This window comes from Vombatus ursinus, unplaced genomic scaffold (genome assembly GCF_900497805.2).
Source record: "Vombatus ursinus unplaced genomic scaffold, bare-nosed wombat genome assembly UNPS02014847.1, whole genome shotgun sequence".
Taxonomy (NCBI): Eukaryota; Metazoa; Chordata; class Mammalia; order Diprotodontia; family Vombatidae; genus Vombatus; species Vombatus ursinus.
In genome coordinates this window covers 12,767,195-12,780,553 of record NW_020954625.1, presented here as the reverse complement: position 1 = coordinate 12,780,553, position 13,359 = coordinate 12,767,195, and the positions used below count along the sequence as shown (strand labels likewise).

The window sequence follows — 13,359 nt, the reverse complement described above, 5'->3', positions numbered from 1 at the left end:
ATGAAGTATTATTGAAGCCAAGGTCAAAAAAATACTTTAGTTCTTTTGCAATTGGGGTTTGGGGGTGGGTAGCGGCACGGGGAGGGGGGAGTTGGTGGAGGAAAAGGTCTGCGTTTTCGAAATGAACGCCCTGTTTCCTCACACTGTACTTTTTTTTTTTTTGGTATTTTATGATCGTGTTTATTATAGCCAGAGCTGCCTGATGACTCTATGCTGCTTTTGTAACTAAGTAATCTGCTTAATCCTTTTATGAAGAGGTTCCTAGAGATGCTGAATACCACCCCCAGCCCCTAGAGCTAGGGGAGGGGGTCCATGATTTCCCATTTATTTATTTGGTTGTTAAAGAAACCAAAGAACTTAAAACAGAGAGAGGAAGGATTTGGGCTGCCAGAGCACCCATAGAGGCGTGTGGGTACAGGTTACTGCATTTCAGGACAGGAAACAGCCCGGCAATAGTGGTTGGTGGAGGTGGGGGGGGGGCCTGGTGGTGAAAGGAGGGGGAGTAAAATATACACACTATTTCCCTCCTTTTGATACCCAGCAAGTCCTTGCTATAAGCTTTTTTTCTTTAAATAGATAAATAAGGCAGTTGTTTTCATGATTATAACTGTCCTGAATGGATTGTCTTCCTACAACATTCAATCTGTTTATGAGTATTTACTTTACATTAGCAGAGAGACCCCGCACTGCAGGAGTTGGCTTCTTTTCCCCTGGGTGTCACTGTCTGAAGTCTTACATCTGCTCTGTGATTGATAGAGCCTTGAATCCACGTTATTACTCTCTCACAAGCAGAAATCAAACAGACTATTAACTACATTACTTCAAAGAACAGTTTCAATACAATCTACTTATCTTAATTGAAACTTTCTTTGTATGGATATTTGCTGCACAGATAATTTACAGGTGCCTTGGCAAGCCTCACGTTAAGAACAGGCAAAATAAAGGGTGGGTTTAAAAAAAGATTTTTTTTTTTGGTCTGTGTCTCTGTGTGCTTTACGAACATTTGTGATCTGTAATTTTTAAAGCTATTTATAGAATTGGACAAAAGGGTTGATATATTACATTTATTATGGGGGGCAGTGTACAGGGGGAGGGAGTCCCCCCCCACTCAGTTTTCGAATCTAGTATTCATCTGATTACAGGACTGCAGCTCTTCAGTACATTCAAACCAAGCTCCCCTGCAATGATTAGGCTCTCAAAAACTTGTGGGGGGTTTTTTTGGGGGGGGTTGGATAGAGGGGGAGTTACACAGCTTCCAAATAAGTGAAGCTCCTATTTTTATATAATTGGCCAAATTGTTTCTGTTAAAAGTCTCTTATGGAGGATAACATCAAACAAAACACAAGTTGCTCAGCTGCTATTAAAAAAAAGGGCTGTGTATTTTTTTTAAGGAGGGAGAGAGAGAGAGAGAGAGAGAGAGAGAGAGAGAGAGAGAGTGAGAGAGAGAGAGAGAAGAGGGAGGTTTAATATACAATAGAGGGATGCCCTGAGGCACTCTGCTGAGCCTTCCTGCATAAATGCTGCCGCTTTGGTCTTACAGGAAACTGACTCAGAGTCCATCTCAAATATGATCTTGTCAAAATACTGCAACTCCAGTTTTTTAAAACAGAATTTCTTGAACTGGACGTATATATTTACGCCAACAGGGCAGAGAGCCTAACCCATGTATCTATCAGGCGTCTTTAATGTTCCAGAAATGTGTAAAATGCCTTTCAGTCATGTCCGTCCATCTGTAAAAAATTTTTAAATATGAAAAAATAAATAAAATGGGTTAGTCTAATCAAACATACGCAGGACGTACTGTATCATAAAGTGAGGTGGGGGGGAGGGAAATGAGCTGTAATTCCTCTTTGCAACCCACGTTGATGAAATAGGAAGATCAGATGAAATTTCAAGAAAGATAATTAAAGAGTGAGGCGAAAGGCGTAATTTGGCTAATGCAGAAGATGGGGAGCCTGCAAATTGCTACATTGTCTCCCTGCACTCTGCAGAGTTGTGATATTTAAATTATTAAAATAGTTTTCGACAGCTTTCAGGATCCCGGCTCTCTTTGGCATGGGCTTTTATTACTTAGTGTAATTTGACGATCTGCCATTTTCTCTCGTTTATCTCAGGGTATAGAGAAACGAGATAGATCTTGCCTATATTACTTCCCCATGCTCTGAATCAAAAATGTGGTTTAGATCACGTTAAGTGCCCTAATTCTTACTGCAGTGGACGCATACATTATGAAAATGCATCAAAATACATGTAGGGGCTCTCCCCACCTCCAGCCTCGAGTCTCAGACATTTGTTCTCTGCCGAGTGTATTAACTTCAGCCATGTGAATGTAATTTTTTATTAAAGTAATCCTGTTTCAACTAGATGCTAAGACTAGAGGTGAAACGTTGCGAAAGCGTTAAAAATAGCTTACTAGTAATTTCAACATCCTGTAATTTTATCACAGATCAAGTTTCAACTGTCATACTATACAGACCTTATTCCCCATATATTACATGTTTACTTTTTAACATGCCAGACCTACTTTAGTAGGATTGTTGCCAATATAATAAAATTGGAGGGGGGTGGGGGAGAGCTGGCGGGGGGGGGGGGGGGGGGGGGGGGAGGGGGGGGGGGGGGGGGGGTGGGCGGGCGGCGAGAGTATACCATTTTACATCACCACTGCGAAAATGTAAGCTAGACACTTAGAACCCCGGCAGCTGGATCGGAGCTGGGCTATGCAGTCAGTCTCTCTGCCTGTTCCTTGTTCCGACGCTCTTAAGTTTCTCTGTGTTTGCATAATAACCCTGAATGCAAACCTCCCAGTGCTCCAGGGCTCCAGAACAATAAATATACGCATTTAAAGCCTTTATTGTCTCACGGTTCGTGCCCCCGGTTTTAAACAGCTTAATTTCTAGTTGTATTTAACTAGTTTGCAAATGGATTCCCCCCCCCCCCCCCCTTCCAACTATTACCCGGAGGAAGACCCCCCTCCTCCTCCCCCTCCCTCCTTCTCCCCTCCCCTCCCTTTCCCTTCTGTCTTTTGGGAGGGGGTGAGGGATGTGTGTGTGAGAGAGAGAGTTAGTATATTATGGCTGTAGCACTGGGTTATATAAACACATTATCATTTGAGAGCGCCCTTGGCGTCCATCAGCATTGTAAACACGTCCTAGTGTATATACTTTAAAATTAAAGAATGCACACGCAGAACCGGGAGCCTGGATTCCTGTTCTGAGCAGACCCACTGCTCGCGTTTATTGATTTATCATGCACCGTTTATTGTTTCAGTCCCTAAAAGCAGTCGGTGTCCGTTCAATATTGTTTGGGGGAGAAAAAACACCCAACAACAACAACAAATAAAAGAAAAATCCCGTGGATGTGTGTGTGTGTGTGTGTGTGTGCACACTGGGTTCACTTGCCTTTCCCTGTGTGTGCTTTTCCCGAGTGTTTTTTTTTTTTTGCAAAGCGAACAAATGCATTAATATTTATATGTTTATATAATCGATAACCCACTTTTCCCTTCCGTGTAAATAGGCATCAAAAGATAATTTAACAGATTAGTTCTTGAAAACATGGCAGTGAGGAAGCGTAATTTAACTATCAAACAAATCTACATGTCTAATAAAATCAGATCTGCTAAAGAGCGGCGGGCGCCCCTGAATCTCTGCAGGAAACGTTCTTTATATTAGACATATATAAGCAGGTCCTGGCAGATGCATGAACGAGCACCACCACACTCGGCCCCCCAAAAAAGAGAAACCGCGGGGTGCGAGCCCCCATTTCCATTTACAGGAAACCCCATGCAAGGCGGACGCAGATTTGGGGGGTCGTTTATTTTTCTTAGGGCCGGGACACGCATTTTGCCTTGATCCATCCGCTCTGTCCCCCGTCTCCAACCCAGTCTCTTTCGAGATTGTGAATTTGATCACCGGCTCTTCGGGGCAGAGCTGGGTCTTTGGGCCACCCGGGGAAAGTTGGGGGGCCGGAGAAATATTAGGAACCCTTTTTGGTAATTTTGGTGGAGGCAGGGAGGGGTGGGCTTGATTTTATATTGAGACGCCGAGCCTGCTAGAGGGCGAGAATGCTTTTCCCTGCCAGGACCTGATGCAATCCATTCAAGCCAACAAGTTTGGAGAGAATGTTGAGTTCAATCAATTCAGAACGTCGAGATGGAGCTCAGCTCACTCCAGGTATTTTGCTCGGCTCCGCTCCCCCGGCCCCCGGCCGCCCCGCCGCCCCCCGGCCCGCAGCCCGCCCGCACCCCTACACCCCCCCGGAGCCCCCCACAAACTTTCCACCAAACTTTTGCCCTCTGCAGCTCCCCAAATCATTTTTATTGTTTTCCCAAAATTCCTGCACACATTCTACATACATATTTAATTTTACCTTCTGGGATGGGGGTGGGGGGGGTGGAGAGGGGCTGAAAAAGGGGGAGGGGGTGTGGGTGGGGGTTTTAGGGGAGGCCGATATTGTGTGTAATCTCGATATATTTTTCCACCCAGCTAATATCTGATGGGTGACTCTGTATGTGTGTGCCTGTGTGTGTAAGCGTGAGTGTGTGTCTATCTCTGTGTATGCGGAACGATGATTGTCTTATTTACACGATTGTTTTCTCCCCTGCAGTGGGTCGGCTCTCCGTGTGGCTTGCACGGACCGTACATTTTCTACAAGGCTTTTCAGTTCCACCTTGAAGGCAGACCAAGAATTTTGTCCCTTGGCGACTTTTTCTTTGTAAGATGTAAGCCAAAGGATCCGATTTGCATAGCCGAGCTGCAGCTGTTGTGGGAAGAGAGGACTAGCCGACAACTTTTATCCAGCTCCAAACTTTATTTCCTCCCAGAAGACACTCCCCAGGGCAGGAATAGCGACCATGGCGAGGTGGTAAACCTATCTCTTGTCTCTCTTTTCTGTTATTTTTCTAGTAACGCTTATTACAGGGCGAGCTTGAAATATACTGTATGTGTTCACTTCTGCAGGGAGCGGCGTGGTCGAGCCTTTTTTTTTAAAGGGGTAGCGCCACTCTCTGGGGCTGGAGCGATTTTTTTTTTTTTTTTTTTTTTTGCCGTTGTCAGAGTTTTTTGGCTGTCAGCTTTACAAAGAAGGTCCAACTGCTGATTTTCCAGTAATGATCAAATAACTTGTTGGAGAGGGGGTTTGTTGGAGGAGTGTGTGTGTGTGTGTGTGTGTGTGTGTCTGTTAGTGCCCTGGCTGCTGCTTGCTGTCTGAACGTCACATGCTTTTTGTATTTTTGCTGAGATCTCTCCCTGTCTCCTGGTCTCCCCTCTCCCTTCCCCTCCTCTCTTTCCTCCCAGCCTCTCTCTGTATGTATTACCTTGGTGTCTGGCTCAGCCAGGGCTGGGTGGATTTCTGTTCGGTGGGTTTCGATATTCACGTTTCTTTTTCTTTCTTTCTTTCTTCTTTTTTTTTTAATATTTGATATGTTTAAGAGGGCGGAAATTACGAAATGGAGGGCTGAGTTGGGATCAAAAGCTATTGAGCTGGCAAAGACGTGTTGAATAAAGTGATAAATGACAGGTACTGGGATAATACATTCAAATAACTTGCAGGTCTGCCTGGGCGTATTTCAAAGCAGTCGAGTAACCCGCACAAACACGTTAAGCATTAACAACTATCTCTCCCTCTCCTCTCCGCCCCCCCCCCGCCCCGCACTGCACCCCACCCCCTCCCGTCCCCTCCTCCCCTCCCCCCTCCGCGAGCTATTGCCTGGACTCCCTTTAAATGACTCCACGAAAAGTGGCCCTTTTCCAAAAAGGAGATTGGGGTGGGGGGGGAGTGAGGAGGAGGTGGGGGAGCGGTGTGTGACTCTCACACTAACCCTGAAAGTCCAGTCATTTCCTCTCCCAGACGGTCGCCCTGGTGAAGAGTGGGGGTGCCTGTAGGTAGGGAGAAGAGCCTCTCGTCACGTTTTTTCCTCGGGTGCAGGAATGGGCCACCCCCGGGAGCCAGACCTGGCCCCAGCGGTGACCGGTCCCGATCCCTGGGAGGACATGGCCAGTCCCGATGTCTGGGCTCGGCCGCCTCCCGCCCAGCCTGCCACCTTCCCGAGCTGTAATTGCACGGGTGACCGCAGTTCTGCGGGCTTCTGGCGTCAGCTGCTTCCCCGCCCGCCCGCCTGCCCGCCTGCCTGCCTGCCTGCGTGCCTGCGCCGGGTGACTGCTGGGGAGCTATTTTGGTGTTGATGGTGTACCCGCAGCGCGATGGGCAATACGACTGACTGACGGCCTGGCGAGTTACTGCTGCTGCTGCTGTTGTTCTAAGTGAAAGAAAGGTCAGGGCAATCAGATTGTGGCTGAAAGCAACTAACTAACCGGGGGGCAGGCAGGCGCCCGAGGTGCGAGGTAGGTGTAAGGCTCGGATATTAATGGGTCCCCATTAACTCCTCCTAGAGAGAGCGCTGGCCAGTCCCTTCAGCATTCCTGAGTCTGCCGGAGTAATTGTACTTTTCTAAGACGCCACCCCCCCCCCCCCAGTATCCAATTACCCTTCAGTATTATATGTTTGTTAATTACTGTAGTTTGTCCAGTGTTTGCCCTACGATTTGCCTGTTCTGAAACAGGAATCCCTCCCCTTCACTCCCTCCCCATGGTCCACTTTTTTGTCCTAACTGTCCATATTGTCTGGTGTCTGTCAGCAATTTAAGAAACGATGTTTGGGAACGTGGAGCCAACCTTGAAATCCACCTACAGGTTGATCCCTCCCCTCTCTCGATCTCCCTCTGTCCCCTCCCCCTGTCCAACTTTTCTGTGCAGCTGTCTCCCTCCCTTTCCCCTTTCCCCTCCCCCTCCCGATTCCTTATTATTTGCTTTTCAAATTTATTACTTCAACATGGCCTGTGATCTGGAAAAAGGGAAGGATTAAATATCCAGAAAAAAGAACTGGAGTCTAATAGACTTCTGACTAAACCCGAGAGGAAATTATTCAGTGTTTTACGGGATATTTTGTGGTCACCTTCGAAATTGGAATTGCGATCTTTTTAAAGACTTGGTGTTGACCCCACTATGGTACAGGTTTTAATTTCTGTTTGGCTGATTCAATGGAGAGGCTTAGCTTGCGGGTGAAAAATAGAGCAGCTGAAGGTTTGAATTTGCTTTAAAAAAAAAAAACTGCTGACAGTGACTATTTAAAAAAAAAACACCACCCTACTTTTTCTTTGTTTATTAGAGGGAAATGAGCCATTTTAATGATCAGCTCGTGTTGTTACTGTGAGACACCTTACCTGAGAAAATTAATCTTACCATTTAAAGGAAAACTGGGAGGGGGGAAGAGAAGAGGGGAGATGACTCTATTTATAATTCTCAGCTGCATATACGTCCTCTAATATTATGCATGATTTGTTTTTTAATGCTAACATGGCTGGTAATTAGCTGTATGATTATGCTTGTATATTTCATTAGGACCTCAGCTGATGTCATTGTGAATTATCCAGCCATATTAAAACAATTTTCAGTCGCAAATAATGACACGCCTTAAAATTATGCAAATGTGGGTTGCATTGTGTATAATAATTATGAAAAATGTTAGAGCAGGTAGAAAGTTTCCCAATGCGGATCGGTTTTCCACCCTGGTGATGTCATTTCCCCCCTGGCCTAAGTTAGTCATTCATTAGCAGACTAGCAGCAGCAGCAGCAGACGCAGCAGCAGCAGCAGCAGCAGCAGCAGCGAGAGCTCATGCTTCTTTGGCTGAGAGCCTACAGAAACTGGCACTGAGAGCCAGGACCTAGAGAGGGCAACATCACACTCCCATTAACAAATGTACTTTATTTTCACTTACTCCATTAACTTGTTTATATACATTGAAATGATTTTTATTATTGATGTTAAATAGTTCTGAATGATAAATTTGGTGTTTAAATGGGTAACGAAAATGAAAAGCTTCTTAGTGATTTATACTTTGTTACTTAAGGAAAACATTTAGTACTTTTAATCAGCAGAGCACAGTTTATTTTAAGTAACTCGGTGGAGGGTAATAATTCCTTTATGTAACTGACATTAGCATCTATTCCTAAAGGACACTTAGGGCTAGTTTTGGGCTAGGGTTTCGTTTGTTTGCTTGTTTCTTGTTTCCTTAATGGAAACACCCTGTTATCTTTGTTAGACTTCTGGAAATATAGAGATATTTGTTGCAAGACTTGGCAGATCGCAGTTGTTAGAGAGAAAGCTATTCCCCATAGCTCCACATTGTATATATCATATTATGGAAGCTTGTAATCTTGTACGTTTCACAATTGTCAGTGTGCTGTGTCAAAGGTCATTTGGTGCTGGGTATGAGTAACATGGTTGGTTAGCGGACCAATTGTCTCTATCCTAAGAGTTCAGCTAAGAGCTAGTCTGAGGTTCCCATGGACAACAATAACATGTAGTAATTATTGTAATACCTCGTGTGTGTGTGTACTCCATGTTACCTCCAAAGAGCAAAAAGCTTCATTTGTAGGCATGTTTGTAAATGATGGCCAATGTAAGAGCCATTAATGCAGCCAATCATACAATTTTTTTCTCCATAATCATTGCCAAAGGAATGGATGGCAGTCCAGTGCCCAGAAGGGGTTAAATTTTATCGATAATTTCTCACAATTGAAACTTTCAGCCATTTGCTTTTCAGAGAAGGAAAATGGCAAAGTAGGCGGGCAACAGTTTTGTTACTTGGTAACTTCTGATGACATTTATTTTCAAGTTGCCGAGTGCTTAGCTTCGTTTAATGGCAATTTTATAGCCTCTTGAAATAGGCTTGCAGACAACTCTCAGGTTCCTATTTAAGCCTGGCCAGCAGTATGCCTGGTCCTGAGGGTGGGGGGAAAGAAAAGGCATGCTGATGGACTGCCTCTCTTTGGATAAGGATTAGCAAAGTAATGTTTCTGAAGAGCTTAGAGTTTGGGTGTCCTACTAATAAGGGAGAATTTGGGTTCGAATTAATAGGTTTATTTTGCCATCATCTGGTCTAACCCCCTCATTTTACTGAGAAAGAAACTGAGGTTTGAGGGAATAAGTAATTTACCCAGGATTGGTACAGATTTGGGAACATGATACAGAGGAAAGAGCACCTGCCCAAGAGCAATAAAATCAGGGTTTAAATCATGTACCTCACAGTTATTGCTTATGTCATCTTGGACAAATTCCTTATCCCCCGTTTCCTATCCGTAAAATAAGGGGACTGTACTAGATATTCTCTGAGATGCCTTGTTGTTTAGTCACGTCTGACTCTCTGTGACCCCCATTTGGGGTTTTCTTGGCAAAAAATCCTGGAGTGGTTTGCCATTTCCTTCTCTAGCTCATTTTATAGATGAGGGAACTGAGGCAAACAGGTTTCAGTGACTTGCCCAGGGTCACACAGCTAGTAAGTATCTGAGGCCAAATTTGAACTCAGGAAGATGAGTCTTCCTGACTCCAGGCCCAGCACTGTATCGACTATACACCTAACTTCGCACCTGATGTCCTCTACCTGCTCCTGATCTGTGATACTCTCTAAGCAGCTGAGCCAAAATTCCAACCTAGCTTCTCAAACTTTAGATCCAAGGCTTCCCAGAGCCAATCAGGCTCTGGCCCTAATGACAGCATTGGTACTCAACCCTTTGTGTGAGTCATCTACCATGGCAATGGCTTTTGCATTCCCACCAGCTGTCCTAAAATGTGCTTGCTTGCCTCTGCTTTTCCCTAATGTGGTATTATCTCCATGATTCCAGAATATATAGTCAATTCTGGAAGAAATTGAGACTGTGGTTACCTAGTTGTTCGGTCTACATTTACAAAACTGTGATGTCAAACATCCACATTAACTCAATTTTCAGTAGGAGAGCTAAAGTTGACTATGAGATTGGAGTTGTCTAGACAGGGCCCAAATGAAAAAGAAGAGGTATTTGTGCTCTTGGACAGCTATCTCCTCAGCTTTGAGAATTCACGAATTGAGTGTTTGGGAGGGAATTTCTTTGAGATGTTTGAGCTGATTTTATTGTTAATTGCTAAAATATCAAATTTATATTAAATATTTAAAGGTATTTCCTTTGGTAAGGCATTTTCATCTAACAGCTTGACCTTTGCTACAGTAGGGCCACATGATGGGGAGGGCATTTCTTGCAGAGTGGCTTGGCCTTTGAATCCCCCCCAAATGCCAGGTTGGTGTATGTACACCTGTTGCTCATTCTTATTTAGAAGTTGAAACAGTCTAGGGCAGTGATCTTCTGTGGTATTTGAACCTGGGACTCCCCTCTCTGTAGACCCCAATGGTGGATCATAGGGTCATAGATTTAATCCAGATGGGACCTTAGAAGACGTTTAGTCAAACCCTCTCATTTTACTGATTAGGAAACTGAGGCCCAAAGAGTTTGTGACTGACCAAAGTCACTGAAAAATCATAGCTTAGTATATTAACTTTTGAAGTGAATACATACTATGTTGTATCATGAGTTTTTTTTAAATGGGTTAAATTTAAACTGTAGCAATGTTTATATCATCCACATTTAGTCACTCAATGAGTAAATGCATGTATTACATTCCGTATGTACCTACCTACCACTTTGCTAGTTATTGTAGGAGATACGTAGATGAACAAAACAGCCCTCTGTCTTTGAATTTATAATGTGCTTGAGGAAGTTAAATGAACAGACATAAAACAATTAGAAAATAATACTGAGGTGCATCTGTGGTTTTATTGGTTTTCCATTTAATTTGTTTTCTGGATTAGATGGGAGCTTATCCATTCCTTCTTATTCCATGCCATTCTTGCCTAAATCTTTCTAAATTTTCCATTCTGGAGCCACCCAACTAGAAGGCTTCTTTTCATATTTCATGGGTACCAGGTCAACACTTGAGCTACCCTTTCCTTATGCCTGTTCTGTCACCGACCCACCTCCTTTTCCACTCATATATGTCCTTATTTGTATCTTTTACACCACTGTTCAAGCTCAAGTCATCTTTAGTACTGTGTTTATTATACCCATCATGCAGACGTACTCCACTGTCCTTTGGATCAACTTTGATTCTGATTGTTTTGGGAGAGAACAATATAAGACATTATCTAATGAAGTGCTGGGTTGTGTGGTCCAGAAATAAGTGTAATCATTCAGAGAAAGGCTAATTTATCTAAGTCCAGTAGATTTTTTTTTAAGAAGGTCCAGCTTCTGTGTTTAACCAAATAATGTGCACATCTAGGCCTCTGGCTCATGATGAGAATCTATCTTGGCCCCTTACTATTTTGGGTCTTTGCCAACAGGAGTTTTTGTTTTGGGTTGTATGTTTGACACATTTAAAGTCACTGAATATAAACATTAGCCATTTCTGGATATGTTCCTATACCCAAACATAGGAGCCCAAGGTTACAGATTTACAGCTCGAAGAAGCCTTAGAGACCTTCTTGTTTAGACCCCTCACTTTACAGATGGGGAAACCAAAGTCCATGATTTACCCAAGGTCACTGAGGGAACAAGTGAGAGAGGCAGCATTGGAACCCAAGTCTTCTGATCCCAAAGCCATGTACTCTTTCTACTGTACCATTGTTTGGCAGCCAGAGTGAAGCTTTCTGTTCTTAGTCTGATTTCTTTTATGCCTTCTTCCCAGCAGGGGGCCTACAACAATTTGAGGTTGTTGGTTGTTTTGTTGTTTCAGTTGCGTCTGACTCTTCGTGACCCCATTTGGGATTTTCTTGGCAAAGAAACTGGAATGGTTTGCCATTTCCTTCTCCAGCTCATTTTGCGGATGAAGAAACTGAGGCAAACAGGGTTAAGGGACTTGCCCAGCATCACACAACTAGTGTCTGAAAACAGATTTGAACTTAGGAAGATGAGTCTTCCTGACTCTAGGCCTGGCACTCTGTGCACTACATCACCTTTTTGCCTAACAACGGTTTACCTGCATATAAATATTTGGCACCCAGTTTCACATGGGTCATGCCTCCTTCGTCCACATAATTGCCCACACACACGTTATATGTGTGTATTGCTTTCTAGGAGTGGGAATCACTCAAATAGGGTAGTGTGTATAAAGCATGTTGGAAAATTTAAGACACTATATATAAATTTTAAGTGTCTCTGTATATTTTTCATTGTGATGTTGGGTATAAAAGGACTTGGAGGCAGGAAGATGTGAATTGAAATCCTAAATGACAAATCACTACCTTTCTGAACCTCGATTTCTTGATCTGTAAAATGTCGGGGGGAGGGGTGTAATAAGATCAGTTGTATCTGCCCTCACAAGATTGTTGTGAAGCTCAGGTAAGATAATGTAGGTATAGTGCTTAGGTTCTACAAAAAGGCCAACTGATGATTAAACAAAGGATTAGGAGGGCATTGACTTCACACCATTATAGTTAATATGTGAAGCTTCTCTTGTTTAAATGGGAGCTCTCCCACGTGGGCTCAGCTTGAAAAGTGCAACAGTTTGGGGGAAGGGGTGGGGGAAGATAGCCTGTTTAAATACTTGACCTTGGCTATGGTAGTGGCCTTTGTGTTGAGTGATTGTTGTCAAATGACATTCACAAGCGTTTAAGGATGATCGTTTTTAACTGGGCCACACGTTTTCCATCAAGTCCAAATTATAAGCAATTAAAATCTCCATTGATGTTTGAACTGTTAGGCTAGAAGTAAGGAAATGTTATATTTAATGATGTACAGGAGTCCACTCTTACAAATAAATTGTTATTAATTATTGATCAGAGTGCTGTTGTTCATAGTAGAGTCTTAGTGATACATGACCCACAGCTCATTTATCAACGTCTCATTTTTACCAATATCCAGAATATAATTGCTAGAATCAAAAGCATTTGTCCGTCATTTTTTATACTATGGACAGTTGGATGTTTTCCATTTTTTCACTCAGAATAATAGCATTGTTGGCGATTCTTGATAGGATTGGTTTTTAAAGAAATTTAAAACAAATGTATTGATCACTGGCTTGAGGATTCATTTGCCTCTCAGAAATGTGGTCATGGGCTCCTGCATTTCTTGAAAAATCTGGTCCCCTGCACTTGTAGAATAATGGATTTTTCAAGCTACACTGTGATACTTGTCTGCTGGTTGGAGATTAGAATCGGAGCCTCAGCCCACGGCATGTGTATCTCGCATCCTGGTCTGTCAACATCACTAATGACAACACATTTCAAACATGCATATTATGACTATCAAAGTGTGCTTTCGAATCATGCTAATGCCATCAATCCCCAACACGCACTTGGCGTAAATTAATTCTGCTTCTGAAATCAAATACACTGTTAGCAGCGTTTGAGATGTACATTTGGCATTTATCACCGAGACTGGTACTGTTTGGATAATTATATCTCTTGCTTAACAATTCTCCATATTGGTACCTATGCAGATGTATAGCTAGCTGTGTGTGTGTGTGTGTGTGTGTGTGTGTGTGTGTGTGTGTGTGTGT

At 43.3% G+C, this 13,359-nt stretch overlaps 1 protein-coding gene across 2 annotated transcripts in view; it reads left to right on the top strand.

Moving 5' to 3' along the window:
- The first annotated feature begins 4,125 nt into the window (after positions 1 to 4,125).
- Positions 4,126 to 13,359, top strand: part of ARID5B (AT-rich interaction domain 5B) — a 207,678-nt gene continuing 198,444 nt past the window's right edge. The window contains exons 1-2 of one of the 2 annotated variants that reach the window (XM_027840531.1): positions 4,126 to 4,169; positions 4,603 to 4,857. In XM_027840531.1, coding sequence (XP_027696332.1) covers positions 4,149 to 4,169; positions 4,603 to 4,857 — 276 coding nt within the window. In that variant the 5' untranslated portion in view covers positions 4,126 to 4,148. Of the gene's footprint in view, positions 4,170 to 4,465; positions 4,858 to 13,359 lie in introns of those variants that run through there. The other variant, XM_027840530.1, reaches the window with a different exon arrangement.